This window comes from Phytophthora sojae, assembly GCF_000149755.1.
Source record: "Phytophthora sojae unplaced genomic scaffold PHYSOscaffold_8, whole genome shotgun sequence".
In the NCBI taxonomy this organism is placed as follows: Eukaryota; Oomycota; class Peronosporomycetes; order Peronosporales; family Peronosporaceae; genus Phytophthora; species Phytophthora sojae.
This window is the reverse complement of record NW_009258122.1, coordinates 376,754-401,176: the sequence shown is the minus strand read 5'-3', so window position 1 is coordinate 401,176 and position 24,423 is coordinate 376,754. Positions and strand designations below refer to the sequence as shown.

The 24,423-nt window shown below is 51.4% G+C and overlaps 5 protein-coding genes across 5 annotated transcripts; 2 read left to right on the top strand and 3 right to left on the bottom strand.

The window, feature by feature from the left end:
• Positions 1 to 7,923: 7,923 nt before the first annotated feature.
• Positions 7,924 to 9,645, top strand: PHYSODRAFT_337267 (hypothetical protein; the record flags this gene model as incomplete). The annotated part of the gene is made up of 1 exon (XM_009534906.1): positions 7,924 to 9,645. The coding sequence occupies one exon, from the start codon at positions 7,924 to 7,926 to the stop codon at positions 9,643 to 9,645; it is 1,722 nt and encodes a 573-aa protein (XP_009533201.1).
• An 889-nt stretch (positions 9,646 to 10,534) lies between these two features.
• Positions 10,535 to 11,410, bottom strand: PHYSODRAFT_304335 (hypothetical protein; the record flags this gene model as incomplete). The annotated part of the gene is made up of 1 exon (XM_009534905.1): positions 10,535 to 11,410. One exon carries the CDS (start codon positions 11,408 to 11,410, stop codon positions 10,535 to 10,537), a length of 876 nt encoding a protein of 291 aa, XP_009533200.1.
• Positions 11,411 to 12,056: 646 nt separating this feature from the next.
• On the bottom strand, positions 12,057 to 12,635 carry PHYSODRAFT_261675 (hypothetical protein; the record flags this gene model as incomplete). Its single annotated transcript, XM_009534904.1, has 3 exons — positions 12,057 to 12,347; positions 12,421 to 12,595; positions 12,619 to 12,635. 3 exons carry the CDS (start codon positions 12,633 to 12,635, stop codon positions 12,057 to 12,059), a joined length of 483 nt encoding a protein of 160 aa, XP_009533199.1.
• A 5,179-nt stretch (positions 12,636 to 17,814) lies between these two features.
• PHYSODRAFT_518835 (hypothetical protein) lies at positions 17,815 to 19,290 on the bottom strand (the record flags this gene model as incomplete). The annotated part of the gene is made up of 1 exon (XM_009534903.1): positions 17,815 to 19,290. The coding sequence occupies one exon, from the start codon at positions 19,288 to 19,290 to the stop codon at positions 17,815 to 17,817; it is 1,476 nt and encodes a 491-aa protein (XP_009533198.1).
• A 3,379-nt stretch (positions 19,291 to 22,669) lies between these two features.
• PHYSODRAFT_435929 (hypothetical protein) lies at positions 22,670 to 23,527 on the top strand (the record flags this gene model as incomplete). Its single annotated transcript, XM_009534902.1, has 2 exons — positions 22,670 to 23,160; positions 23,329 to 23,527. Coding segments are annotated over 2 exons (690 nt in total), but the record flags the coding sequence as incomplete, so codon positions are not given.
• Positions 23,528 to 24,423: the final 896 nt, after the last annotated feature.

Genomic DNA, 24,423 nt, shown 5'->3' with positions numbered 1-24,423 from the left:
CCCGCTGGGCTTGACATCTGAGATTTCCCAGTAGCGGATAGCTTAGAGCCAGCGTCATTTCTTGTCAGACCATCAGTTTAATACATTCGGTACATTTTAATATGAACTAGAGTATCCAAAATCTCATGGTATTACCGGTATAAATCAGCGCAGCGATGCTTTTGACGTGGTTTTGGATTTGAAATAAAACTTAAGCAAAACAAAATGTGCGGTTTAATTCACACCCTCGATTAGATGGGCGTGATGTTTGCTGCAGCAAGAACCCAAGTAAAGCAATATGAACGCATGGCGCAGCGAAATTAGCGCCAATTTGCACCGCGTACTTTATAACTGCAGTAACGTGTAAATTGCAGATGTAGTTCGTAAAAATAGAGGTATTTTACTAGGTGCGGCTCGCGAAGAAGCCTCGTTGGATGACATTATACTGGGTTGCAACAACGCACGCACCATGGAGTACTGTAGACCTTAACAGTTTTCTTCCTGATCGTGGGGTGAGCAAAAAAAAGATAGTAACAGAAATAGCGATAACAATATCAGTTTCAAAGTCAGTAACTAATAGCGGTTGCAGTAGCGGTGGCATTGACAGTAGGGCAGTTGCAGTGGTAGCTGGCAGTGATCGTGACGCAGGCGAACAATTCCAATAGCAATATACCGAATAAAAATTATTGTGCCTTTCACTTATTCTGCCGTGATAATTCTGGCATAACTCTAATCCGTTATCGACCTTAATTATGCCCCGAGTTAGCTAATTCCCATGTTAATTCCGGGTCGTCCCTCCGTGGCCGAATTAGGAGTGGCGATGGTGAGGCCGACTCAAGGCGGAATAAGCTAATCCAGCCTTCGTTATTAATAGGCGGAAACAGAGCGATTGGCGGTTTCCTATCCGCCAATCCATGCCATTCTGTTCGTATCTCCGTCGATTAGCTCTCAAATGCTGATCGCGGATGTTAGGGACAATCGTAGGCATAATTAGCACTAAATAAGCGTTGATCACCCTTTTATGACTCTAATTCCGCCTGAATTAACAGCTCACCCGCCAAAATACGTGAAAGACACAATACGTCATATTGATATTACTTACGCAGCAATACAAGTCACACACATTATTTGGAAAAGAGGAGAGTGATTTATAAGGGTCTAGAGGACGATAAGATCATCGATAATGTTTGGATCGCGTCGTTTTCACCACGGTGGACGGCGATATTCAGATGGCATCTACTTATAAATTTAGTTTGAGCAAGCCATGAAATGCCCCGTGATATTATGCAGAGTATGGAGTAGATTTTGGCAGTCTTTCTCAGGCATGAAAAAGAAAGCAGGAGCAATATCATTACAGTGCCATTATCAATGCTGGAGATCGTAGTTGTAGCGTAAATAACAACGGTAGCGGTAGTGGCAGCAGATAATAAACAGTCGCCGTAGCGATAGCAGCAGATACGAACAAGCAATATCAATGACAACATTACTATGACATCATTAACAGTAGTGAAATAGTAGTTGTAGTAGCTATAGTACAGCTGCTCCAGCTGTAGTTGCAGTAGTGGTAAGCAGATAGTGCCTGTGGCCAGCAGTAACGCGCGCCACAGGTAGCATAACTGTAACGGGGTACAATCAAGTGTACCCATTACATGAAGAGTGACGGGTGTCACTCTCCCGAGTACATGGTACATGGTACCAGTAGCTCCGCAAGCCAACCATTTGAGTTTGCGTGGGCTTTTGTATAGTTAACTTGTAGTTTGTATTACAACCAAGTTAACCTCTACCAAAATACAGTCAGTCTTATAACCTACTCCTTTGTAGCAAACCGTTCCCTTTGAGGCCGGGAACTTGTGAACTGCTGTTCACCTGGATAATAATATCCGCACGCACTTCCTCTCTGCATTGTGCTGTGTGACCCCGTCACAATAACAAATGCAATATCTTTAACAATAGTGGAATATGAGTAGTATAGCAATATAAGTAGTGATGAGGTAGGAGTAGCAGCAGCAGCGATAGTGCCAGTGTCAGTGACAGTGGCTGAAGCAGTGGCAGTAGCAGTTACAGTAGCAGCCGCAGTAGCTGTAGCATGGCAGTGGTGGCGACAGTGGCAGTTGCAATAAATACCAATTGCAGCATGATGTTGTCAACATCAGGGCCCCTCCAATTCAGTATTATATTGAATTGGTAAAATTGCTTGACAGTAATAATGATTTAAATATGACGATAACCAAAGCTAATTATTACACTGATTAAATATTTCAATTCCATGCGCCTTGACAGTGTTTTTGAATACCCTGAAATCATATGAGCCAATAATACAAATTTCAATATGGCGCTTGCCAATAACACATATTTTCGTCATATTAATTGACAATTTTCATATTGAAATGTTTTATTCATATCCCTGGTCAACATCAATTATAATAGTATGAAAATTTAAGTTTCTTGTAGTAGTATGAAGCGTTTCATGTATAGTAATCACAAAAATATTGGTGATAATGTTAATAATAGTAACAAGTGCAGACTGGCGCTGAGGCGCGGCGCGTCCTAACCGTTTTAGTAGCAAAAAACACAAAATTGTTCGGTCCGCTTAGAGACCCGCACGCGAAGCGCGCCCCAGTTCGTAGAGTCGGTTCGCCAAATTTGCGAATTTTTTTATGGAAGAAACACTGCGTTTCACTATGGTCGCGATCGGAGCGCTTCATTTAGCTTCACTATGCTTTTCGCAATTTCTAAAGTAAAAAACACCAGTGTGGAAGCACACCACATCGGCTCACTTGCCCCCGCTATGCTTGGCGACTCGCATGGGACAGCGAAAAAAAGTTTGCGACAGAATTTAGAAACGTAGACTCCTGTGTCAACATTTCCCAGGTTGGGTACTCGATACTTTTGCCTACTTGAACAGGCAACAACGGTACTCTCCCGCTCAAGTTCATGCGCTCCGCACATAAGGAAGCGTCGCACCACCGAAAATAAACTTGAGCGGTGACGTGCGGTCGCGGAATCTTCCTTATTCTCTGGATTTTAATCCAGAGTTGTTGGGTGAATCCCGAAACCCCTACCAATTTTGAAATGATAGCACCATAATAGATTTATGTTTGCGTTAAACCGACGCAATCATTTCACGACAAAACTGAATGTTGCTTGTGCCTCAATACACATCGAACATAATGATGGTCATGAAACTCACTCACTCGAGCAACAACCATATGTACCTGTAATATCACATACCAGATTATTAAATACTAGAGGTATACTTACCAAAGGAAACGAAGCTACCGTATTCGGAAACGTAGCAGAATCTTTGCTAAACTGTGGAAGCAAATAGCAGAACGTGATATAAGTGAGATGAATGCCTCATCAGCACACCAATATATACTTTGCTAGCGTGCCCTCATGTAAATATTTGAGCGGCAAGGACACCGGAAACACTGCAAGTAAGCTCGCCATCATGGGGCTTTCGCCCAATGACTAGTGTTGGAGGATCTCAATCGCGTTGCTCTGATGAGTTGTATTGTAAATGAACACTCTGCAGTGGAGCCTTCATTACAACCTGTGCTATACAGGCCGACGCCCCCCACCCTTCCAATAGATTAAAAATAACCATGATCATGTTTTATATCATTGTGTTAAACAAATCAGAGTCTCGCGTTAACCCTTTAAATATTAAGATCGACGAGTCGAAACTCAGCGGAACACCATGTCAAGTCAATACCATGTTTAATGATACCTTGCTTGGCGTGCTCTCCGGTTTGTTCCTATTGGTAGTGAGTGGTTTACACCTCAAACACCGCGTGATAATCAGTTTGCGCGGAAAGAGGATCACCTACGAGCAATCTAAACGATCGACAAGGCACAACCGGCGAAACTGGGTGGCCTCATTGAGCAAAGAGTCTTTGCCAAAGACGTCGATCAAGAAAGCCGCCACCTACTACAAACGCCAACTGTACGTGCGCTTGATGAAACCTACAATCCCTTTTACTTTATTAAATATATTGAAGACGAAGTTTAGTGAATAACACAAGTGGGGCAATACTGTATCTGTAAACGTTCATCAAAACATCACGACCCATATCAAGCGAGCGGCCCTGTAGACAGCCCAAGTATTGTGCTTTGCATCCAGTATGTAGTGCAATACTTAGTGTTCGCACTTAGCGGTAAATCATAGTGGCCTTGAATGCGAGTTGCTAAGTCGAGTCTCGAACCCGGTTTGGTTCGGAAATGGCACTTTCTAAAATTGCCAAAAGGTGCTGGATGTGCTAAATCATGCAGGAGATGGCGTATGCGCACTACTTAGTGCTGATTGACCATCCACGACTTCAGCAATTCGTACTCCTCGAGTACGATTTATCAATAAGTCGTGCTCGATAAGTCGTACAAGTTACAGTCCGAAGTACCAAAAGTCTGCAAAGCACAATACATGTAAATAAAAAAATGGAAAAAAGACTCGAAAATCCAGAGCTTGCCCGTGCAAAGCACGACCTGTTTAAGTTGCGCTACTTCCCTGTCAGCAGCCAATCAAGGGGGCGCGCAAACATGGATTCCGGGCTCACTTGAGCTTACTATGGTGAACCGATCCAAATAGAAATAAAACGCATGCGACTGCGCGGAAAGCCAGCAGGTTTCCCTACTTTTGTTACGGCGACCCCTCAGAGCTGTCACCGGGTGACAGTTTCAGGGCGACCCTTCGAGAAAAAACATCCGCATCTTGGTTTGAGTATGCGCGGGTAATGTTCTTTACTCAGCCAATGAAAGCAAAGCAGCAGCGAAAGAAGCACACACAAGCATGGCGGGCGTTGGGATATATCCAAGGGAGCGCTGCGCTCTACGCTTCGCACACATGAGAAGACACGTGAGAAGAATGGCATGCAGCTCTGTGCAGCTCGCTGTATGGGCAGGTGGTGCTTTTTATTCGGTCAATCGAAGCATGGCTGCTAGCTGCATGATCGCTGAACCCATGCATCTTGAGCAGGAGCGCAAGACGTAGAAGCAAGACAGAAGCGTAGACACACGCTGTAGGAGAGCGAGCAGTTGTAGGGACTCGAGTTCGAGCGAAAGCAAAAGCACGTCTGCCAAGAGCAGCTCTCTACCACCAGGGCGAACGCCTCGATGAGCTCATGGCGGTGCAAGACGAGACCAGGGCGACGAACAGTATATCGGCGGGCGATGGGGTGAGGAGCTAGTTCTCTGTCTACGAGCTCAGAAGGTGAAGCAAGCGAGATAACGAAAAGTAGATCAGGAAGAGCTCAGAGAACGAGCTCAGGAGCTGAAGCTAAGGAGGTAGCCAAGAGTAGACCGCGAGCTCATGTGGAGCGAGCGTAGCGGGCTAGCAATAGCAGCAATATCAGCCATTGCGAATAGCAATAGTAGTAGATATTGTAGCAAGAGCAATAATAGTACGAATACTAGTAACAACAGTACCAGCAATAGTACTAATGGTACTAGTATTAGTAATATAAGCAGTAATATGAGTATTAGTACAAAAATATAATATATATACATGTAGTACTAATACCAAGTAGCAGCTCACCGAGCTTGCAAAAACAGAAGCTTTTGTATGCTTTTAGCGATTTGCTTTTAGTGAGCTGAGAGATATCGTGCGCGAAGAGCCTCGAAGAGACTCGAGCAGCACTACTGTTCTCGAAGCTTGAAAAGCTAAGAGTATAAGTGTCCGGAACGGCTTAAGTACGACACATATTGATCACCACTTTTTCCAAGGTTTCAATGGGCGACCTCTACAGAGATACCGTTCAGCATGGCGCAGTCAATACCGCACACGCTCACTTTTGTTTTTTACGGGTCAGTAAGTATCCACGGGTCCGACATCTTGAAATTTGTATGAAAGATCAGCAGTTTCATTCAAAATCATTATAGCCAATGCGCAGCTGACTACTTTGCGTCGCACCCAAACGCTATTGAAACGCCTCCATGCGGCTATCTCAAGTAGTTCCCAACCGTCATTCTCGCGCTCGTTTAAAACCGAGCATGCGCTCTTACTTTTCCGAGTGACCTCTCGGAGTCTGCGTTACGCATTGACGTGACAGGCTTCAGCCCTGCTTCAACCTTGCTGCGTTTGCCAATGCCGATCGATTAGACCCTGGCGGGGTTCTCTGCTTGCATATCCGGCAGCATCGGCGCCCCAACTACGCTGATCTGTAGGGCGAATGCTGACGCTAAAAAGCTCTACCTGCTCTTGTGGAACCTGCCGTGTGAAGCGGTGAAGCGTCGCCGTCAAACTCCCCACTTCGTGTTCAAATGCGCGCACATTAGTCGTTAGCGATCGTATTAGGTAAGTGACAATAATGATCCTCAATTCAAAAACAAAACAAAAACCAAATGCGCGCACACCATGGGTCGGGATCACCCAACTACTACCTCCACGAGGGCTGTCTATCACTTGGCACCATGGAGGTGACGGCGAGCATCGCGGGTACCAATCTCACCGTGGTGTTCAGTACGTCCAACAAAGTGGACAAACAGTTCTGTTCATACCTAACAAAGTCGTGCTGTGCACGAAGAATCTCTGGAATTTCGCCTGTGAAGTCCAAACATTTTGCAGGACATTGAGATTAAAATTTCAATGTTCTGCATCTCGCTCCCGCGAAGGTTTCCCCAGCTTTAGGTATTCCCCACTTTCTAGCAAAACCTCGACTGTGCTTGTGGCGTTCGTTACTTGCTGACATATATTATACTACGTAGTATTTATTGACTACTGCTAACCATAAAAAAGTTATGACTTCAAATTAAATGTGAACGATAACTTCACCAGCCAATACTTAAGTATGAAGGAGAGTGCAAGTGCTTTCGGCAAGCCTGGAACGAACCTGAGCAAACCGAACCACGGTACGCAACTTTTTTGGTTCGCAGTTACACGTCACCTTTCGTCCGAACACGGTATACCGATATACCGACTTCAATTGAAAAACCTCAGGAAGCAGTGAAGAAAAACGGCAGGTTCGGGTTTTTCATGTTCGTTTGATATGCCTGTCCTTGGGTACGCTAGTGGCGTGTTCACGCAAAACCTCCCGAGTTCGTGCACTAACTGGCTGAAAAGGCCACCAGGATGCGTACTTTCCCTTCTTGAACAACCGCACCCGATTCAATGCACGAAGAGCCGCTTACGGCTCACGCAACGGAGATGCAGCGCTCCTCCTTGTGCGCGGTAGCTTCTGACTAGCAGTCTTCAATTCACCTGCAAGCACACAAGTTCACTCCAGCACTTGTACAAGCTCCCTGAATTTCCTTTCCTCAACCGCCTCCAATTGTTGCACACTTGGCCGCTGCAGTTCCAAGGTATGGTACTCTTGGTTTTCATTAAGGTTTACGACCTGCTAACTTACACATGCAACCCGTACTCCTTTTGGTCTCAGAGGTATCATGTATCGCCAATCCAGCGAGCTGCAACGTGCTCATACGCCCACGTGCATACTATCAACAACAAGTGTACCACAGTCGTCTCAGACACTGGCTCAACGCGTGCTTTCTCAACCAGTTCTTCGGCGCAGCGCTAGCTTCCCCTCGGCTTAACTGGTGGAGACGGAAGGACTGCCTACTCGTCGGGCAAGATATGAGGCGTCTCCGTACTTCACTACCCATTGGGCCAGCTGGGAACGCGTGCAGACTGTCGACCCATCGCTGACGGCAGCAGCAGGGCTAACAGCGGTGAGCACGCCGGAAGTAATCCCTGCTGAAGTTGAGAGAGCTGTCGAAGGCTATCGCCCAAAGCTTGGATTTGTGCTCGTTCCTCCGACTTCGAATGAACGTTCGTTTATATTCAAGTGAGGGGGGGGGGGGGGGGTACGCGTCCACCCAGCTAATGACCCAGCTTTGGTGGGATGGATTTGCTTAGCAGCAGACAGTTGCCGAGATGCAGAAGCCATCCAGGTGCTGTACGGGGGGAAGACGTCTCGCGCTACAAAACACTTGAAGGAAGTGCACGGTATCATGTCGGGAAAGACTGCAACCGAGGACACACGCAAACGAACAAAGGATGAAGAAGTAACCAGAATCCTAGCGTCGGCAACGTTGAAGAAGAACTGCCAACGAATCAGTCTGCTACTCCAGACTCTACAAGTCGTGCACAACAATTTGCCGTTCGTTGTCGGGGAATGGGAAGAATCCCAACTTCTGCATGCCGTGATCACGAAGGAAGAGTTCCGAGCTGTTGTGAACAGGCAGACCATAACGCATGCGGTTGAGGAGCTGTACGCGTCCGGCGTGGTGGAAATGACACACGTCATTCGCGTGAATCGGATCCCTGGTGTGAAATTCTTCACAATGGTGACCGACTTTTGGACCTGTAAAACATTGGGGATGAAGTTCGTCGGTCTCCGCCTATACTACATTGACAACGACTGGAAGTTTGGTTCAATTCTCCTTGGGACTCGTCACTTCAAGCCGCTTTACGGTGAACGAGATCAAGGTATTCGGGAACCGTATGCGCGATGGCTTAAGCAGATCCTAGGTGACTTCGGTCTAACAACTGCAGATTTCTTCGGGGCGACGACGGACGGCGGACCGGACGTCAAGTGGATGATGGAGTCTGGATTACGCCTCCAATGGGAGTGGTGCTGGCCCCATCTTACCAATGCCGCTACGAAGGAAGCTTTTGGCATGACAGGTGATCGAAACCCTGGAATGCGTTCTTTGCTCAGCAAGGTGACAGTCACCATTTATCAGGTTCGGTCGGTGGAGGTGATGGGGAGCCTTTACGCTGAGTTGGTCGACGCTCTTGGGGTCGGCAAGGAATGGAAGCTAGTCGACTACAAGCCCCATCGCTTTATGGGGTTAACTCAAGTATTTCGCCGTATTGTGAAACACTGGGACGTGTTCGAGTTGTGGTACGAGGAGCGCACAAGGAAATTCGAGCGAGACGGAAAAATTTCTCCGAACCCCTTTCCGCTATCCGGCCAGAAGAAGCTCATGGAGCAGCTTTTGTCGCTGCTCGTCCCCATTTCTGCAGTGAACGTCAAGAGCCAAGCCGAAAAGGTCAACCAAGTGGACGTCCTCTTGTCTGTGTACAAGCTGGGTATGAAGACGCTGGCTGTGGACCAACCGCTCGTCAAGTTTGATTCGACAATAGAGCACGTTGTTCATGATCACCCCACCGAGCTACTGCTGTTAGCGGAGACCACACGGAACCTGCGGAGCCAACCCTTTCAAACGCGGTTCTTCTCTCGGTACACTTGCCGTGAAGCGATGAAGAAGTGCTCGTTTGTGTGGGAAATACAGTTGCTGCTGCACCCCCACACAAAAAATATCGACGGCATGCTCGTGGGCATAGTGGGTGCTTGTGGAAGGTCCCAGCGTCTAAGTGATGGCGTGATTGAGCGCAATAAAAGCGCCGTGAAGCAACTTGTTCTCCAGCGACTCAAGACGATCATGATGTCTCTTCAACCTTCGGAAGCCGAGCCTGTGATGCAAGTGCCGGCGGCATTCTATCCCAATGGTGGATTTTCAGAGGACCTGTGCGACTTCTTGCCGCTGACGGTGGCCCGGGCACCTGAGCAACCGACTCTACAGATGCTGCTCGAAGGCCGGGTTGATGAGGAACTGGACCGGTGGTTCAGCGACCCACAACTTTTGGTAGCCACATCAGCGACCGATGTTGAGACTGTTCTCAACTTTTGGAAGCGGATGCTAGAGACTGGTACCTATCGCTGTTAACCTCAAGTCGCGCGTATCGTGTTCGCTGTTCCAGCTTCGTTGGCTCAAATTGAGCGAGATTTCGGGGTCAGCAGAATGATGGTGACATCGCAATGTGCCTCGCTTTCAGGAGCCAACATTGATATGTGCTCTTTCCTGAATCGAAATCGGGGATTTATTGACGTCACGCAGTACCCCAAGCTCACGCCAGATGAGGCCAAGAATGCTATCCATTCGAACGTGACGATCGACTTGGAGCCATTGAACCCCATGGCGATGTTTGAAAGTGAGTGGGAAATTGCGCTGTCAAGTGCCTTCTCTCTGTCAACTGAGCTAGCCTAAAGACACTCAAGTCCTGCTGCATCCCCAACCGAAGGAATACTAGGTAGCATTGCATGCATAGATTTATATTCTGCTCAACATTGCATGTTGCACACTATCACTTGACGATCGAATTAAACAAACTGTGCAACAAACATGGATATCTTCAACTCCTGTGGGCACCGTTTACCATCGAGCCAATTGCTAAAGGAACGCGCAGCTACTCATCATGAAGGAGGTCAACTCGGGCCATGTAATCGGCGACCATGCTAGGATCACGTTACACTATGATGCTGTTGATGTCTCGGGCATTCGTGTCTCGAAAACGCAAAAGACTTCAAATAGTTGCTGTATTGGAGGCTACTATTACTTCTCTACCTGACAACCCTGCTTTTTAACTCTCAAATACGCGCGGCCATACGATCCGACACCACTGTCTGTGCTATCTTCCTCGCACGCTCGAGTGGTGACTCATTCGGGGTCATTACTCTCAATTGGGGAACTTCCGGACGTCTACGACGGCGACATGGCTTGCCCGAACCTTTTTTGACTTCCCACTACCTTGATCCAGCACGCACCCTTGTTGTTGTTACCATTGAAGCCGCTCCAATTCATTCACCTGTTTCCGTGTGGTACCTTCAACCCGTACTTCCAGATCGCGGATCGCGCGCTGAATTCGATCATCCAAACCCTCAGCGCTAAGTTTTTGCGATAAATGCATCCGCTCCATCTGAGCAGCAAGAGCCTCTTTCACTTCATCCTTGTCAGCTTCTACTAGCTGTTGCGCTTCAACAAGATGCTGGAGGCTTGATACCCGAGTCTCCATTTGAGCAACAGCAGCTAGCACCTGAATGTGCGCTTCGCCCAGGATCTGCACTTTAGCTGCATCAAGTCGGTCATTAACTTTTTTCTCGAGTGATTTCACACTCATACTGACTTTTTTGCTCATGGAGCGCTCCAAAGTGCTGCATAACTCGATAGTTTTCTTGCCCAACTTTGATTCGAGCGAAGTGACACTCGAATCCGTGTGTGAGGAGGCCGCAGCCAACAATGCTTCAAGTCGTGCTTGCATTTGATCCTCGCTAGCCCTCATTCGACTTGTCATTGCGTTTTGCGCTTGGCGTTGAGTGTCGTCGACCCGTTCCCAAAGACGCTGCTCGATTAGAGACGCGTGGCACTCCGCCTTCTCTTCGACGGCTGCGTTAAACGATATCTGCGCCGACCGTAAAGCTTCATGAACACCTTCTTCGCAGAGTTCAGCAATCTGTTGCCTTATATTTTCCGGAGCGATCAATTGTAAGTTGGCTACATGAATATCGAGAGCCTCATCCAGACGAGCGCGAGCTTCAACGAGGCTGGCCTCCGCTGAGTCTACGCGATCAGAGATCGCTTGAACAGCATCACGCACTGTCGATTGTGCTGCCGCGTGAGACGCTCTAAAACTCCCCTCAAGGCGAAGCTGCATGTTTTGCTCCATCAAGGCTGCGGCGTGCTCGAACTCGTATCTTGTGCTTGCAACAATCTGGTCGACGCGATGTTCAACGACAGCTAGCGCTTGTTGCTCGGTGTCATGGCGGATGCTGCAGAGCTCCTCAGCCTTCCCATTGACTTCGACAAAGTCCTCTTGAAGGGTGACTTGACGGCGACGATGAAGGTGAGTCAGCTAGTCCATCGTACCGGGATGGTGGTCCTCACTATGCTAAGATCCGTCGAAAGGGCCAAGGGCGTACATCGCGGTGAAGGAAGGGTGTGGTTTGATACTCGCAATAAGCCGCACGGAGTAGTTCCAATAGCAAAGAATTTTATCCAACCACAATGCCAATAAACGAACACATTTGAGCCGTTTCAAGTGGTTCCTTCGCATAGGTACGACGACAAAGGAACCTGTAAAACCTCGCGAACCAGGTTCTCGAGGTTTTATCGGTTCGCGACAAATCGGGGGAAGTCGTGTTCGCGTTCGGTTCGTTCCAGGCTTGGCTTTCGGCATTGAGTTGAAACACGCTGTCCAGTTGCTCTCCATTGAAGCTTTCAACGAGCAATTACTGCTTCAGGACTTCATCGAAATCCTGCGTCTTTGAAACCAAAACAAACTGTCAACTGCTTGTAAGACATCAACTGGAGTCGTCGGCCTCGTACGAGTGGCAGACGTGCAACAGCAGCGGCGCCGTGCCCAGTATAAGCGGCGTGACGGGGTCCTCGCATGGGTTTCCCTTCATGGTGCTCACGACACCAATGTAGTCGTCCGTCTTGCTGCCCAGCGCCAGATTGTCGAAGGTGTACGTGGGTCCGAGCTCGTACTTCTCGGCGCCGAGCGGCGTGTGCCTCCTCAGTCTGCGTTGCTCCTCGCCCTCCCGAAGTCGGCGATGCTGGTAGCTCCTCCGCTTCATGAACAAATTCACAGACTGGAACAGTGGGAACGCCACGGCCCGCAGCTCGTCCCGAGTTGTCGCTGCTGTACCTCGAGCTGCGTGCAACGAGGAAGAGCGTGCGCTCCGTCAGCAGATCCGCCTCAAAGGCGATGGGTGTGCGCGAGTTCATATCCACGTCCTCGCGCTGGCGGGCCTGCAGCTGCTCCTTGTCGTCGTCTTCGCTGTGCTGCTCCTGGTCCTGGTCGCGCTCTTGCTGGGCGCGAGCAGCAGCTCGTTGTCCCCTCAGTAGATGCGCAGAACGGACAGCTCCTGCTCCGGCATGTCAGCGTGTTGCAACTGCATTGAGCTGCCGTGCTCGTCGCGATGAAAGCGAATTCGGCTTGTGTCGATTAGCCATGGGCTAAATGAAAAGTTTCATTTATCCCAAGATATCCCAAGAAAAACACACATAATAAATTACCGTTTAAATTACTTGCAATCGCTGGTTGCGCGAAGATGGACGCGTCGCCGACAGGGTCAACATTTACGTGGGCGATTCATAAAGACTAGAGGTATACGATCTTAAAGGTTTTCCATTATGCATTGGTTCAAGGACTCTTTACGTTTTAGACTTATATGTAATATTTTTGGACAATCAGACCCTTTAAATTACGAAGGCTGTGTTTTTTTTTAACAAAAAACGTTATTTATGAAGTTTGAGAACTGGGTGACCCGTACGGCAGATCTACTACGTAGTACCATTTAAGCAAAGAGGGCGTTGCTAAACTCTGATATATAAAAATAGCGCGGAAAGTGGTATCAGTAGACTCTGTAATAAATTTCAGAGAATACTGGACATCCAAATGCTACGTTAAGCTTGATGCACTTATGAAAAACGACAAGGCTATATAATGCATCGCAAAAGTCTACCACCTTCTGTATTTTTAGATGTTCTGTCGTTGCATATTTAACTTGGGCACAAGTATGACAAGCGTCTTGTTGACTAGACCGATGATTTTAGCTTTAATTGCGTAAAAAATTCTGGATACATCCAACATAACCGAGTCTAAAGCGGAACGGAGCTGGCAGCGTGGCAACGTTGCATAGCGTAAGTACTGTTTCGTAGAACTCATACGTAGATTCGCGTGCAAGCTGTTGCTGCCTGGGTGTGAATAACAACTATATCAGGTTGTCAGTACCTGTAATGCTACATGTATTAATATGCTGTAACGCAACGCAAACAAGTGACTTCGGATACTGTATTGCGTTGACCCACATTCGCAAAGTAAGCAGGTTGAATATCACTTGTAGAGTCTTCAGTGCTTCGTACTTGAGAGCGTAGATAATACATGTACTTACGATCCTAAATGTTAGCACAGTACCAAACAACACTTTGAAAGTATTGATCACACTTCACATGTCAAACCATACTACCCTGATACTCGAAAATGTACAAGAAGAAGTACTCTTTCTTGAAGTACTATAGTAGTACAACATACTCCTACCTCCGTGCAGTTCACCACAGTACTACAAACACAGTTAGGAGCCAGTAGTACGACGTAGTACTATGTATTGTTAAGACCTCAGTAGGACAAAGCGGTATTACTACTACTAAACTACTACCAATTCAAAAACTTCCAACAGAAACAAACGGTTCCTGAAAAGAAGAGTTATATTTCGCACACAATACTGGGTAGCAGCTACAACGATGACTTCCATGGACACCTTCGTAGCCACTACAGTGCCTACAGTAATTAGTCTGGGCTCAAAATTAGTCTGGCTTCAAAATTAGTCTGGGCCAGACTAATTCGTGTCAAGCAAAAATTGACGTCTTCATTATTAGTCTGGCTAAAAATGTTCATAATTAGTCTGTCGTGGTGACCACGATTCTAATCAATCTCTACCTACTTTACGGCACTGATTTTTGAAAAAGCACTTGACAGCAGCCAATTTACCAGATCTCGCACACACAGAACCTGATATCTGGAAAATATAATAGATACCTGAGTGAACATGGCATCGAACCCATTGAATAGCCTTCTCTAACCGTTAGAGAAGCAGCATCTGCGATGATTTAGTCTTTATTTCTCCTTAAAGCCACGATAATTCTCTGGATTTTATCCAGAGTCCACCACTGAGGTGCCATTATTCTTGCATCAAATACCTGACCAATATGATATTTTTTGCTGCTCACATATGCAGTCGAGATTCCTGTTATATTAAATAACCTGCTCCCTAATCAATTTATGCTGCTATGTTGACCCATCCGGTTGAGATTAAGACAAATTACCTATTACATTTGATACTCCCTAATCAATTATATATACCTGCGACATCTAATTTATCTACCGCTCAAGCAACATCCATCCGATTTTTTTCGCTCGGTCAACATGCTGACGGGATCCCGCCTTGAAGTGTTCCAGTCGTGATGATTTCGGCATCGCTTTACACTATAACAACGACGATGTCGATCCCACCGTGTGGTGTACACGCAATAATAAGAGCTCATTCCTACAATTACGTCGCAACGTCTGCTTTGATGAGCGAGTTCATTGACCCCCAGAGTTGTTGTGGTTAATGGAAGCCGTAATCGAGTTTTCGTATCGAGCTGCCGTAGCGGCTGGCGCCATATCCTTTTTTGGCGAGAACCCGTAGGGTATCAACACTCGTTCATGGCTGAAGAGATCGGGGGGGGGGCTAAAGGAGCTGCGAATGCATGCATATCCAGGAACACAAGTTGAAATACGCCCACTTCCCAAAAAGCTATCACGAACTAGCCAGGAATGCCATACTTTCGCTCTATATCTAATTTTCCTCGTGAAATTGATGCGGCGACAGTACATGTACATCAGGCAGCCGAAACAAAATTGGGGGCGCCAAAAATGGCCAACTAGAGAATTGGGCTGGATGTGCGCCTGAAAACGGTATGCAAGTCCGTTGAAGCAAACCAAAATCGCTCGGCTACAAACCTACCAATTAAGACATTAGTTCTCTGGACAAACTGTACCAACCTACAGGATTATCCGAAAAACGTGGGGCCAAGACGCAAGTAGCCTAAAGGTTAGCCGCGCCACTCGGAGTAGGACAGCCCCTGCAGCTTGTCAGCATAAAGGCCGCAGCGATCATGGCGTAGATTCTAGCGCGATCTCCTTCGTAAGAAGTGACCGTGTATTCCTAACAAATTCATTCTCCGTGTAATCCTAAGGAAAGTTGTATGAAAACGCAGAGAAAATGATGAGTGATCCAGACCACAGGCCGTTCCTTAGAACTAGAGTAGCGATACAACCGAGTCCTCAGTTCAGCTTTTTCGGTCGCCGCAGCAGCAATGCCTTCCCCCCGTGCTCACGGTAAAAACTCCGCTCGAACTAGCTGGACTTACCTCGCTGCAAAACAACCGAACGGGCCGACACTCAGACAAAATGCCCTCATCTGTCGTGCTAGCTATACTTGTCTCTCGTAAGCTAGTTGCCGTGCCGATGCTTTCATACACCCATAGAGCTGCATGTATACTGTATAAGGTACTATTATCACCTAGCGATCTCTTCGTATCAGCGCAACATACATGGTCCGCGCAATTAGATAGCACCACTGCATCACGAAAACCATCTGCATACAAACTAGAAAAGCGGGGTTCTAGGTGCCTCCTTTTAGTAAAATTCTTCCTTGGCCGGCTGGGCTGTCCAAACTGAAGCTCTACTCCTGAACCTGGCATCTGTCCAAGTAAGCGTAGCGAGCGTTTAAGGTCGGAGGACCGCGCGGAGTGCGTAGCATAGTGGTAGTTTAAATCAGTATAACTCATGGCTACAAATCTACTACTAAGTACTTGCATAGCTTTTTACAAAAGCTACCAAGCTGGATTCATGCTCTTTCGTAAGACGATACTTAGCCCCAGACAGCCTGCCGTAAGATGACAAAGCGTCTTACGTTTTGCAATCAACGCATTTTGGCTACATCTTGGTTTTAGTATACCAGTGGCTACATTGTATTTTGTCCGTCAAAACGTAAGACAGTTTGTCGGACAACAATTTGCACCATACGATTGGCCAAAACTTTCAGAGGGTAGTGTCGTTGCGTGCGTTCCTCCGTTGAGCATGTAGGAACCCGAGGACAACCGCTTTGCCGTTTTTGATTTGCTCGTGCCACCTACAGTCGAGCCGACGAAATAAGGCGCTCACAAGCACGAACATGTAGTCGGTAGTGCGGCCCTACTGCCAACTACAATGTACACGCTTGTTTGAGAATGGTTAAGAAATAAATGCACCCGAACCATTAGCCCAGCTTGACAAACAAAACGTTCAGGGCTTTATAGTGAATTCTAGTTAATGCATAACCAAATAGAGCCCCTCTTCCCCCGGTAGTGCGGCCCATGAACCCTGTCGTGTCCTCTGAGGACGCCTCCGAGCGAAGCAGTGCACGACGAGCGCGCACACATGCTCCGCACCGAGGCGTTGTCGGAGGACGCGAGGGAGTAGACAATCAATACATTATGGGATCTTACCAAAGTCATGAAATGAACTGTTTTGTAGTAGCAACAAGGCAGCGTCAGCCAGTCTTGGTATTTGTATTTGTATTTGTATTTGTATTTGTATTTGTTGCGGTTTGCTTGGCTACCTTACTCCCGGAGGCGCACACTGCTGCAGCTCCACCTACGTCGGTAGTGGACACCATCGACCTCACCCGCGGCCACGTGCAGGTAAGCTGTTGGTGGTGTCGCAAACAAATAACTACAAAACGACGTGAGGGCCTCTAAGAGTCAAATGAGCGGCGAAACTTCTCGGGAATACATGAAAAATGCCAAAGCTAAAGTAATTGATCAGCCCGGCTGAAGGCGCTTACCAGTTTGCTGGGCCTGCTACTGTAGTACTAGGAAATCTAAACGATCTAAGCTCGCCGTGGTGTTTTAAATATGTAGAGGGAGTTTGTTGGTGTCGCAGCGCTCCTCCGCACAGTTCTATCGAACCGCCAATCATTACTACCACTACTATGCTGCGCCCGATATTAGTCAGGATACGAAGTGCAACGAAATGCATCAAAAAGAGTAGCGAAGAGGAACGCAGGCCTTCCTAGCAGAGCCTGCGAGCACTCTGCGCCTGGCAGTGCCAACAGAATTGGCAAGTCGTACTATTCGCCAATCAAATCACTAGATTTGATTTGTCGTCAAACTGTCTTACGAATGCTCGACACAAGTGAGTAATTCCTCCTTATATGCCCAAGAGCAACGTAAAATCCAGAGCTGTTCCGGGCAGAGCACGGCTTTGTATAGGTATACTATAAAAATATTTGAAAATACGTATAAACATACCATTTCACAAAAATAATGTTTTTTCTTACTTGAAAACGGATATTTTTAGATATTCATGATTAGTCTGAATTCAAAATTAGTCTGTCACTGTTGGGGCCAGACTAATAATTGCGGGCAATGAAAAATCTGCTATTCAGATTTAGTCTGGCCCAGTCTGGCCCAGACTAATTACTGTAGGTATTATACTGTAGTAGTAGATCAACATCCTAGGATACGCGCTTACTGCTCGCGACGCGAGTCGTACTCGGCCTGGATCTCCTCGGCCGACTTGCCCGACGTCTCCGGCACCAGCTTCAGCGCCAGCAGGTAGAAGATCGCCAGCAGCACCACGAACGGAACGTACGCGTAGTCGTTGAAAGCGTCCGACACGTACGGGTACGACACGCCCACGATGAGGTTGCACAGCCAGTTGATGCCGATGCACAGCGACGACGCGCTGGCGCGGATCGAGTCCGGGAAAATGTCGGCCGTCATCACCCACACCAGAGGACCCAGCGTCACGCCGAACACGATCACGTACAGCGCAGTGAACACGATCGACAGAGCAGACACGTCCACGATGAACGCCACCGTCATACCGATGGACATGACCACCATGCCCGACAGGCCCCACAGGATCATGTTGCGCGCGCCAAAGCGGTTGGCCAGCACGCCCGTGAAGAAGGCCGGCCAGATGTTGATGAAGTCGATGATGAGCGTGCCCACGCGCGAGTCCGAGATACCGGCGTCCGAGAAGATGCTGCCCGAGTAGTAGAACACGGCGTTGATGCCCGACAGCTGCTGCGCCATCGACAGCATGATGCCGCCCAGAAGCTGCAGGCGGTAGCGCGGCGCGAACATCGACTCCTTCTTGGGCGCAGAGTCGAGCAGACCCTCCTCGGCGCTGGCCTTGCTCACCTCCAGCCACGACAGAGCCGTCTGCACGTGCTCCTCGCCGTACAGACGAGCGATGACCTGCTTGGCCTCCTCCTTGCGGCCCTTGGTCAGCAGCCACGCGGGGCTCTCCACGCACATCGACGGCGCCAGCAGCAGGTAGATCACGGCCAGCACGACCGGGAACGCAGCCAGGTAGCGCCAGCCAGAGCTCGTGTTGGCGAAGAAGAAGCAAATGGCCGGCACCAAAATACCGATCGTCGTGAAGATCTGCAGGCCCAGGCCCAGCGTGTTGCGCATGTGCGGCGGCGACAGTTCGTTGATGTAGCCGCCGATCGTGGCCGTGGCCGTACCCGACGAGAGGCCGGCGATGAGGCGGCCCAGAGCGAACAACCAAATGTTCGACACCGACGCCTGCACGACGCCGCCCACGATCATGAAGATGCAGTTGCCCATGAGGGCCTTCTTGCGGCCGTACTTGTCGCTGAAGTGGCCGCAGCACAGCGAGCCGATCATGGCGCCGAAGATCCATGCGTTCACGGCGAACGTCCACTCCAGCTTCGAGTGGCCCGGGAACATGAGGCACGTGTCCTCGGCCACGGGGCGCGCATTGCACTCGTCCGTGTCGTTGTACTGCGACAGGTTCATCTGCGAGGTCGACCAACCGCTCTGGAACGGCTGCATCCACGACAGCAGAGCGCTCGTGTACAGGATGGACTTAGGCTTGATGAGGCGCGCGGCGGCCTTGTTGGCCTCGTCGAACGCCGTGACGGGCTTGGGCGACACCGCCTCGGCGTAGTTGTTCGGGGTGCTTTCGGCCATTCTTCAGAAACGTGCTTGGCAGACTGACCGATGCTTGCTAAACTGAAGACTTGTCGGTGAAGCTTGTCTAAAAGGAAAGTGCAAGCCTTGCGGTGCGACTTCGCCGTGGAAACCGTGCGGCTTCTTTGCGAGCCGCGTACGAAAGCTGTACAGTACTTGATTGAATTGACCGGCTTTGCGGTGCTGCGTTTTTCATTGGAGCGGATGTTGTGTACGATTTGGCGCTCCGATGTGTACTTGAAGTTGGGGGCAGGTAGGGTTCCGCAAAAAGCGACTTATTGGCTGTGTTAACAAGAGAACGGATGAGTGGAGCCCGGCGCACGGGCTCTGCAACTTGGATCCTCCGAGCCGAAAGAAGCGCAAGGAATCGATCGATCTCTCGCCTGGTTGACTCGCGTTACAGCACCTTTAATGCAACCGCACAACATCTGCCTAAAGCGCCTTTAGCCCTACGGCGCCTTTAAGCCAAAAAGAGGGGGTGAATCTGGGGTGCTGCAGTGTACTGGAGCAGACCCCCGCAATTAGAAAACTAGCACCGAGTTGCGGCAACGGGTCCATCCGCTGGAATGCCTGGTGCAGGACCTACCTCCGCAAAATCGCGTAGACCTGCTTTACGAGCACTCCGCGCAGGTTTGCTTGCTGTGGTAACGTGTCCTCACAACAGCTCACAACGCGAACAGATGAGCCCATGACACCCGTCCCGCTGCTATCCGTCAATACAAATCCCTTATTATTCTGATCTGTGTAAAGATTTGCTTCTGTACACAGACATTGCACAGTTTGCTAGGGCGCCCTTAACTTTACGGCGCCATTAAAGTGTAGAAGGGATGACCTCCAGGCCTGATGGCTTTGGAAATGGGCACCCCGAAGGAGTCCCTGAGGAGGCGGGGGTCCTGCTTAGTGCCTACTTACACTCCGCCGATGCAAGCTAGTGCGTTCGATAGCTCTAACATACCTCTATGAAGTAGGCAGTACCAAAAGTGTGTCCAGGTGCAGGCTTACGTGCTGCGTAGAGTCAAAGTTAGCACCCGTTTCGGACTGTCACGGGTCACGTCTGAGACCTCAACTGTCAGCTTTCCTGACGATGCTCGAAGGCGCGTTAGAGCAGGAAGAGGCGCGACTTCAAGAGGAGCAAGGGCAGGACGGGCTAGCATATTAAGTGTGAGTGGTTATCCCTCTCTTCAAGGCAAAGATGACGCGAGATGGCGGGCTGGGCGCGGAACGTTCGGTCGCCAGCCGCCAAGGACGGGTGTCATGGACGCCAGGAAGCTCGTGCACGGGAGGTGTGGCGTCCCCAAGTGGTTGCAGTAGGAAAGGAAGCGGGTCGGCGGGGTCGTTGAAAGCAAGAAACCCTTTGCATTTTTACGAGATTTCCTTCCTTTCTTCTAGCGTCTTACCAGCAAGCTACGCGTCTACTCTTTGTTGGCCGAAGTACTCGACCCTAACGGAGGAGGACCGCGACAAGTAGGTGGAGAAGCAGGGTACTTCTCACTGACAAGAGAGGCGCCTGGATCAAGGCGTGCTGAAGGAAGAAGGCGGTGGGGAACTGGATGAGTTCTCCAAGGACGCCCGGCGACGGGCAGGGTGATGGCGTGACCGACGGGAGCGAATCGAACTTCGACTTCGAGGGCGCCACGGACGTGTTCGGCAGCAGCGAGAGCAAGGCCAGCGCTGAGAAAGTGGCGGCTGGCAACGTGCTGGGCCCGATCGCGGAGGAGCAAGCCGTCGGGCAAGACGACGAGGCTCCAGGTGCAGAGGCCTCGGCGGTGCCCGTGGGCGAGGCGCCCGACCGGCCGGACCTGAGGATGGGCGCCGAGGCCCAGGGGCGTGCGAGCCTGCTGGAGACGTCGCGTGGGCGGCGTGCGCTGGACGCCTCCCTCCGGGAGCTGGTGCTAAGAGCTCCTGCGGTGGCTGGCGGTGAGGCCCGGGACGTGCCTGCGACGACTGCGCCGACGACGGGCGTGGTGGCGACGGTAGTGGCGACGTCCTCGGGGACAAGGTTGAGCGAGAGTGTGCCAGGCGAGGCGACGCCCGTGCCGGGAGATGCGAGCGCGGTGCCGACTTCCGCGTTTGCAACTCCGCCGGCCGCGTCAATGGCGGGAGCGAGCGGAGCCCCTGCTCCGGCCCCTGCCCCTACAAGAACGAGGACGACGAGGACCCTGACGTGGGCCGACGTAGCGGCGATGGCGGCTGGTATGGGACCGCCTCCGCCGACAGCGGCGAGCACGGGACCGCCTCCTACCACGGTGTCTGCGGCGACAGTGGCTTCGGCGGCTCCCTCGACAATGAGTTCCGCGAGTACCACTTCGACGGCAGGTACCGGACCGGTACCGTCGGGTGGGACTCACGGGCCGAGCGGGAATCCGAACGTGGAATTGCTGGCGCGGGTATTGACGCGGGCTTTGAGCACGCCCCCACCGACATCCCAGGGTCCTACGGTTCAACAGGGAGGAGGAACGAGTCTACCACCGCCGACGGCGGGAGGCACGGGACAAGCTCCTCCGCCTGCGGGAGGTACGGGACAGGGGCCGACTACGTCAAGTGCGGCCGCCCAAGCGTATCAAGCTCCGAGCGCGGCGTGGCCAGTGAGCCCGCCGGTGGTGTCTGCGCAGCCGACGGTGGCGGCCCGGCCGACTCAGAGTGCGCCCGCTCGGGGGAACGTGAACCCCTCGGCAGAGGCGTACCTCGACTCGCTGGTGCGGCAGGCACTGCAGCAATATCTTGGGGGAGCGGCTGGAACGGTGGCGGCCACGGGAGTGCCGACGCCAAACGCGGCTCTGATGCAGAGCGTGCCTGTGCAGACTACGACGGTCTTGTCTCGACCGGTGCCGTCCGTGCCGACGCCGACGCACATGATGGTTCCGGCGCCGAATCCGAGCGCTTTGTCGATGGCGGCGATTCCCTCGTACGGAGAGCTGACGATCGCGCAGACGCCGATGGGCGGAGGCGGGGCGACGCCCGCGAGCGCGTTCTACCCCTCGTTCCAGCCGGTGAGCGCGATGACGCCGGTGGCGAGTATGCCGATGAGCCAGTCCGCAGGGGCTGCGCCTGGTGCCTATAGTGGGCAGATGGCTGTGAGCGCGGCTGCAACGCCGATGGGGGCGGCCGCGTCGGCTCCGTTGAGTTGAGCATGGGATCGTACGGGCAGCAGCCGGGCTACCAGCAGTACGTGCCCCCGGTGACGTCGGAGACGCCCGGGTACGGTCAGGGGTACGCCGGCTACACTGCCCCTCTTTCGACTGGTCTCGCTCCCGCGTTTGGAGCTGGCCAAGGTGGAGGAGTAGGTGCGACCAATGAGGCAAGGAGTGTTGCGTATGGAGGCTCCCACGTGGGTGGCATCCCCACGGAGCTTCGCAATGCGGTGAAGGTGATCGTGCCGTTCTACTCGGAGGTTGCATCGAGCGAACGTGCTGCTGCGTTCTGGCGGTCGTTCGAGAAGTGCACCGAGGGCATGGATGACGCTCTGCGACTGACAGCATTCGAGCAGTGCATGAAGGGCAAGGTTGGCCAAGAGTGGTGGTACAACTCCAGGATCGAGAACTTCACGACGCTCAAGATCCGCTTCCACAACCGGTTCGTCAGCCGTACGCCGGCTCAAATGTGGAGCCAGCTACGCCCGGCGAGGCGGAACTACGGTGAGTCGGTCGAGGAGTGGGGCGACCGCGTCAACAGGATGTGCGAGGCGCTCCGCTACAACGGGCCACGCATGCGGTACGAGTTCTTCGTAGAGGGCCTTCGCAACAAGCAGTTGCGTGCCATGCTGAACGCGAGCGTGGTCTCGACGATCGAGGAGGCGGGTACGCTACTGTTGTTCAAGGGACTGCATCGACCGGTGGAGGAAGAGGACGAGTTCGCCGAGAGCGAGAAGACGTCCGGCGGTGGTAAGACGGAGCAGTCCAAGCTGGCCGATCAGGTGCACGAGATGCACGGGATGATGAAGCAGCAGCAGAGGGCGCTCGCGTCTGCGCCTCAGGCTCCGCGTTCTCCTCGCCGACCCTCGATCAATGCCGCGGCGCCGACACAGACGGCGGCTGCGAGTTCGGGTGAAACCGGTGGTGGTGGTTCGGAGCGTCAACTCCATATTCGCATGGCGCCTGACACGCACACCCAGGAAGGCGAGACGGTCTGCGGTCGCTGCGAGCGACGGAACTGCAGTCGCTTGACGTACGCCCGAGGTAAGGGGACGTGCAACCGCTATGGCGAGTTCGGCCACTTCTTCATGGAATGCTACTTGCCCAGAACACCGACGAATGGCGGTTCTCGGGGCAACGGAGGAGGTGGTGCTCAAGGCCAAAGGACAAGGCAGCGCGGCCTGTGTGACGGCACGGACCACTTCATGGCGAAGTGCCCGTACAAGGCGCAGTTGAAGGATCTGCTCAAGAGCTTGGCCGGGAAGGACCCCGCAGTACTAGCGGAGGCCCTGAACCGAGCGTGAAGAGGGCAGGAGGAGGGAGAAGGAAGTGTCGCTCCTTCCTCTTGCCTGACGGGCAACACAGCGGAGCACGTCGTGGCGGCGATGGCGGAAATCGGCGAACGGTTGGGTGCTCTGCAGGACGAAGGCAGCGCGTCGCGTGACGAAGACGGTGGCGTGTTGGCCGGGGAATCGACGGAAAATGTTAGTGGTGAAACAGAAGAGAAGGTAGGTACTGCCCCGCGTGGCACACTTGCCGATGAAGGCCTGGACGACGACACGAGCGAGAACGGCGAAGCCGAACTCGTCGTGCTGAAGGTGAGCGCGGACGGGCGCGTGAAGAGCTCCGTCACGGTGAAAGTGAACAAGGAGGTGGTGCGTGCGGGCACCGTCTTGACTGGAATGCGCGTCCCCGGAGCAACGAAGAGCTCGGGCGCAGACTGCGACAAGGACCCCGACGGCGCGATGAAGAACGCCGTCGTGGGCAACATGAACGACCAGGACGGTGCGAAGGAGGGCACTGGCCCGAATGATATGGTAAACGCGGGTGGTGCGACGGAAAGCACTGTCCCGATCGGAAGGAGCAGCGTCGGGTCTGGACGCTGGAGGGTTACTCCGCGAGGTTACCTCTGGCACGGACACGCTGGAAGATTGCATTGAAGATGCTGAGGTCGCGCGGCTGGAGCGGTTCTCCACTGTGACCAAGGCAAACGACACGGCCG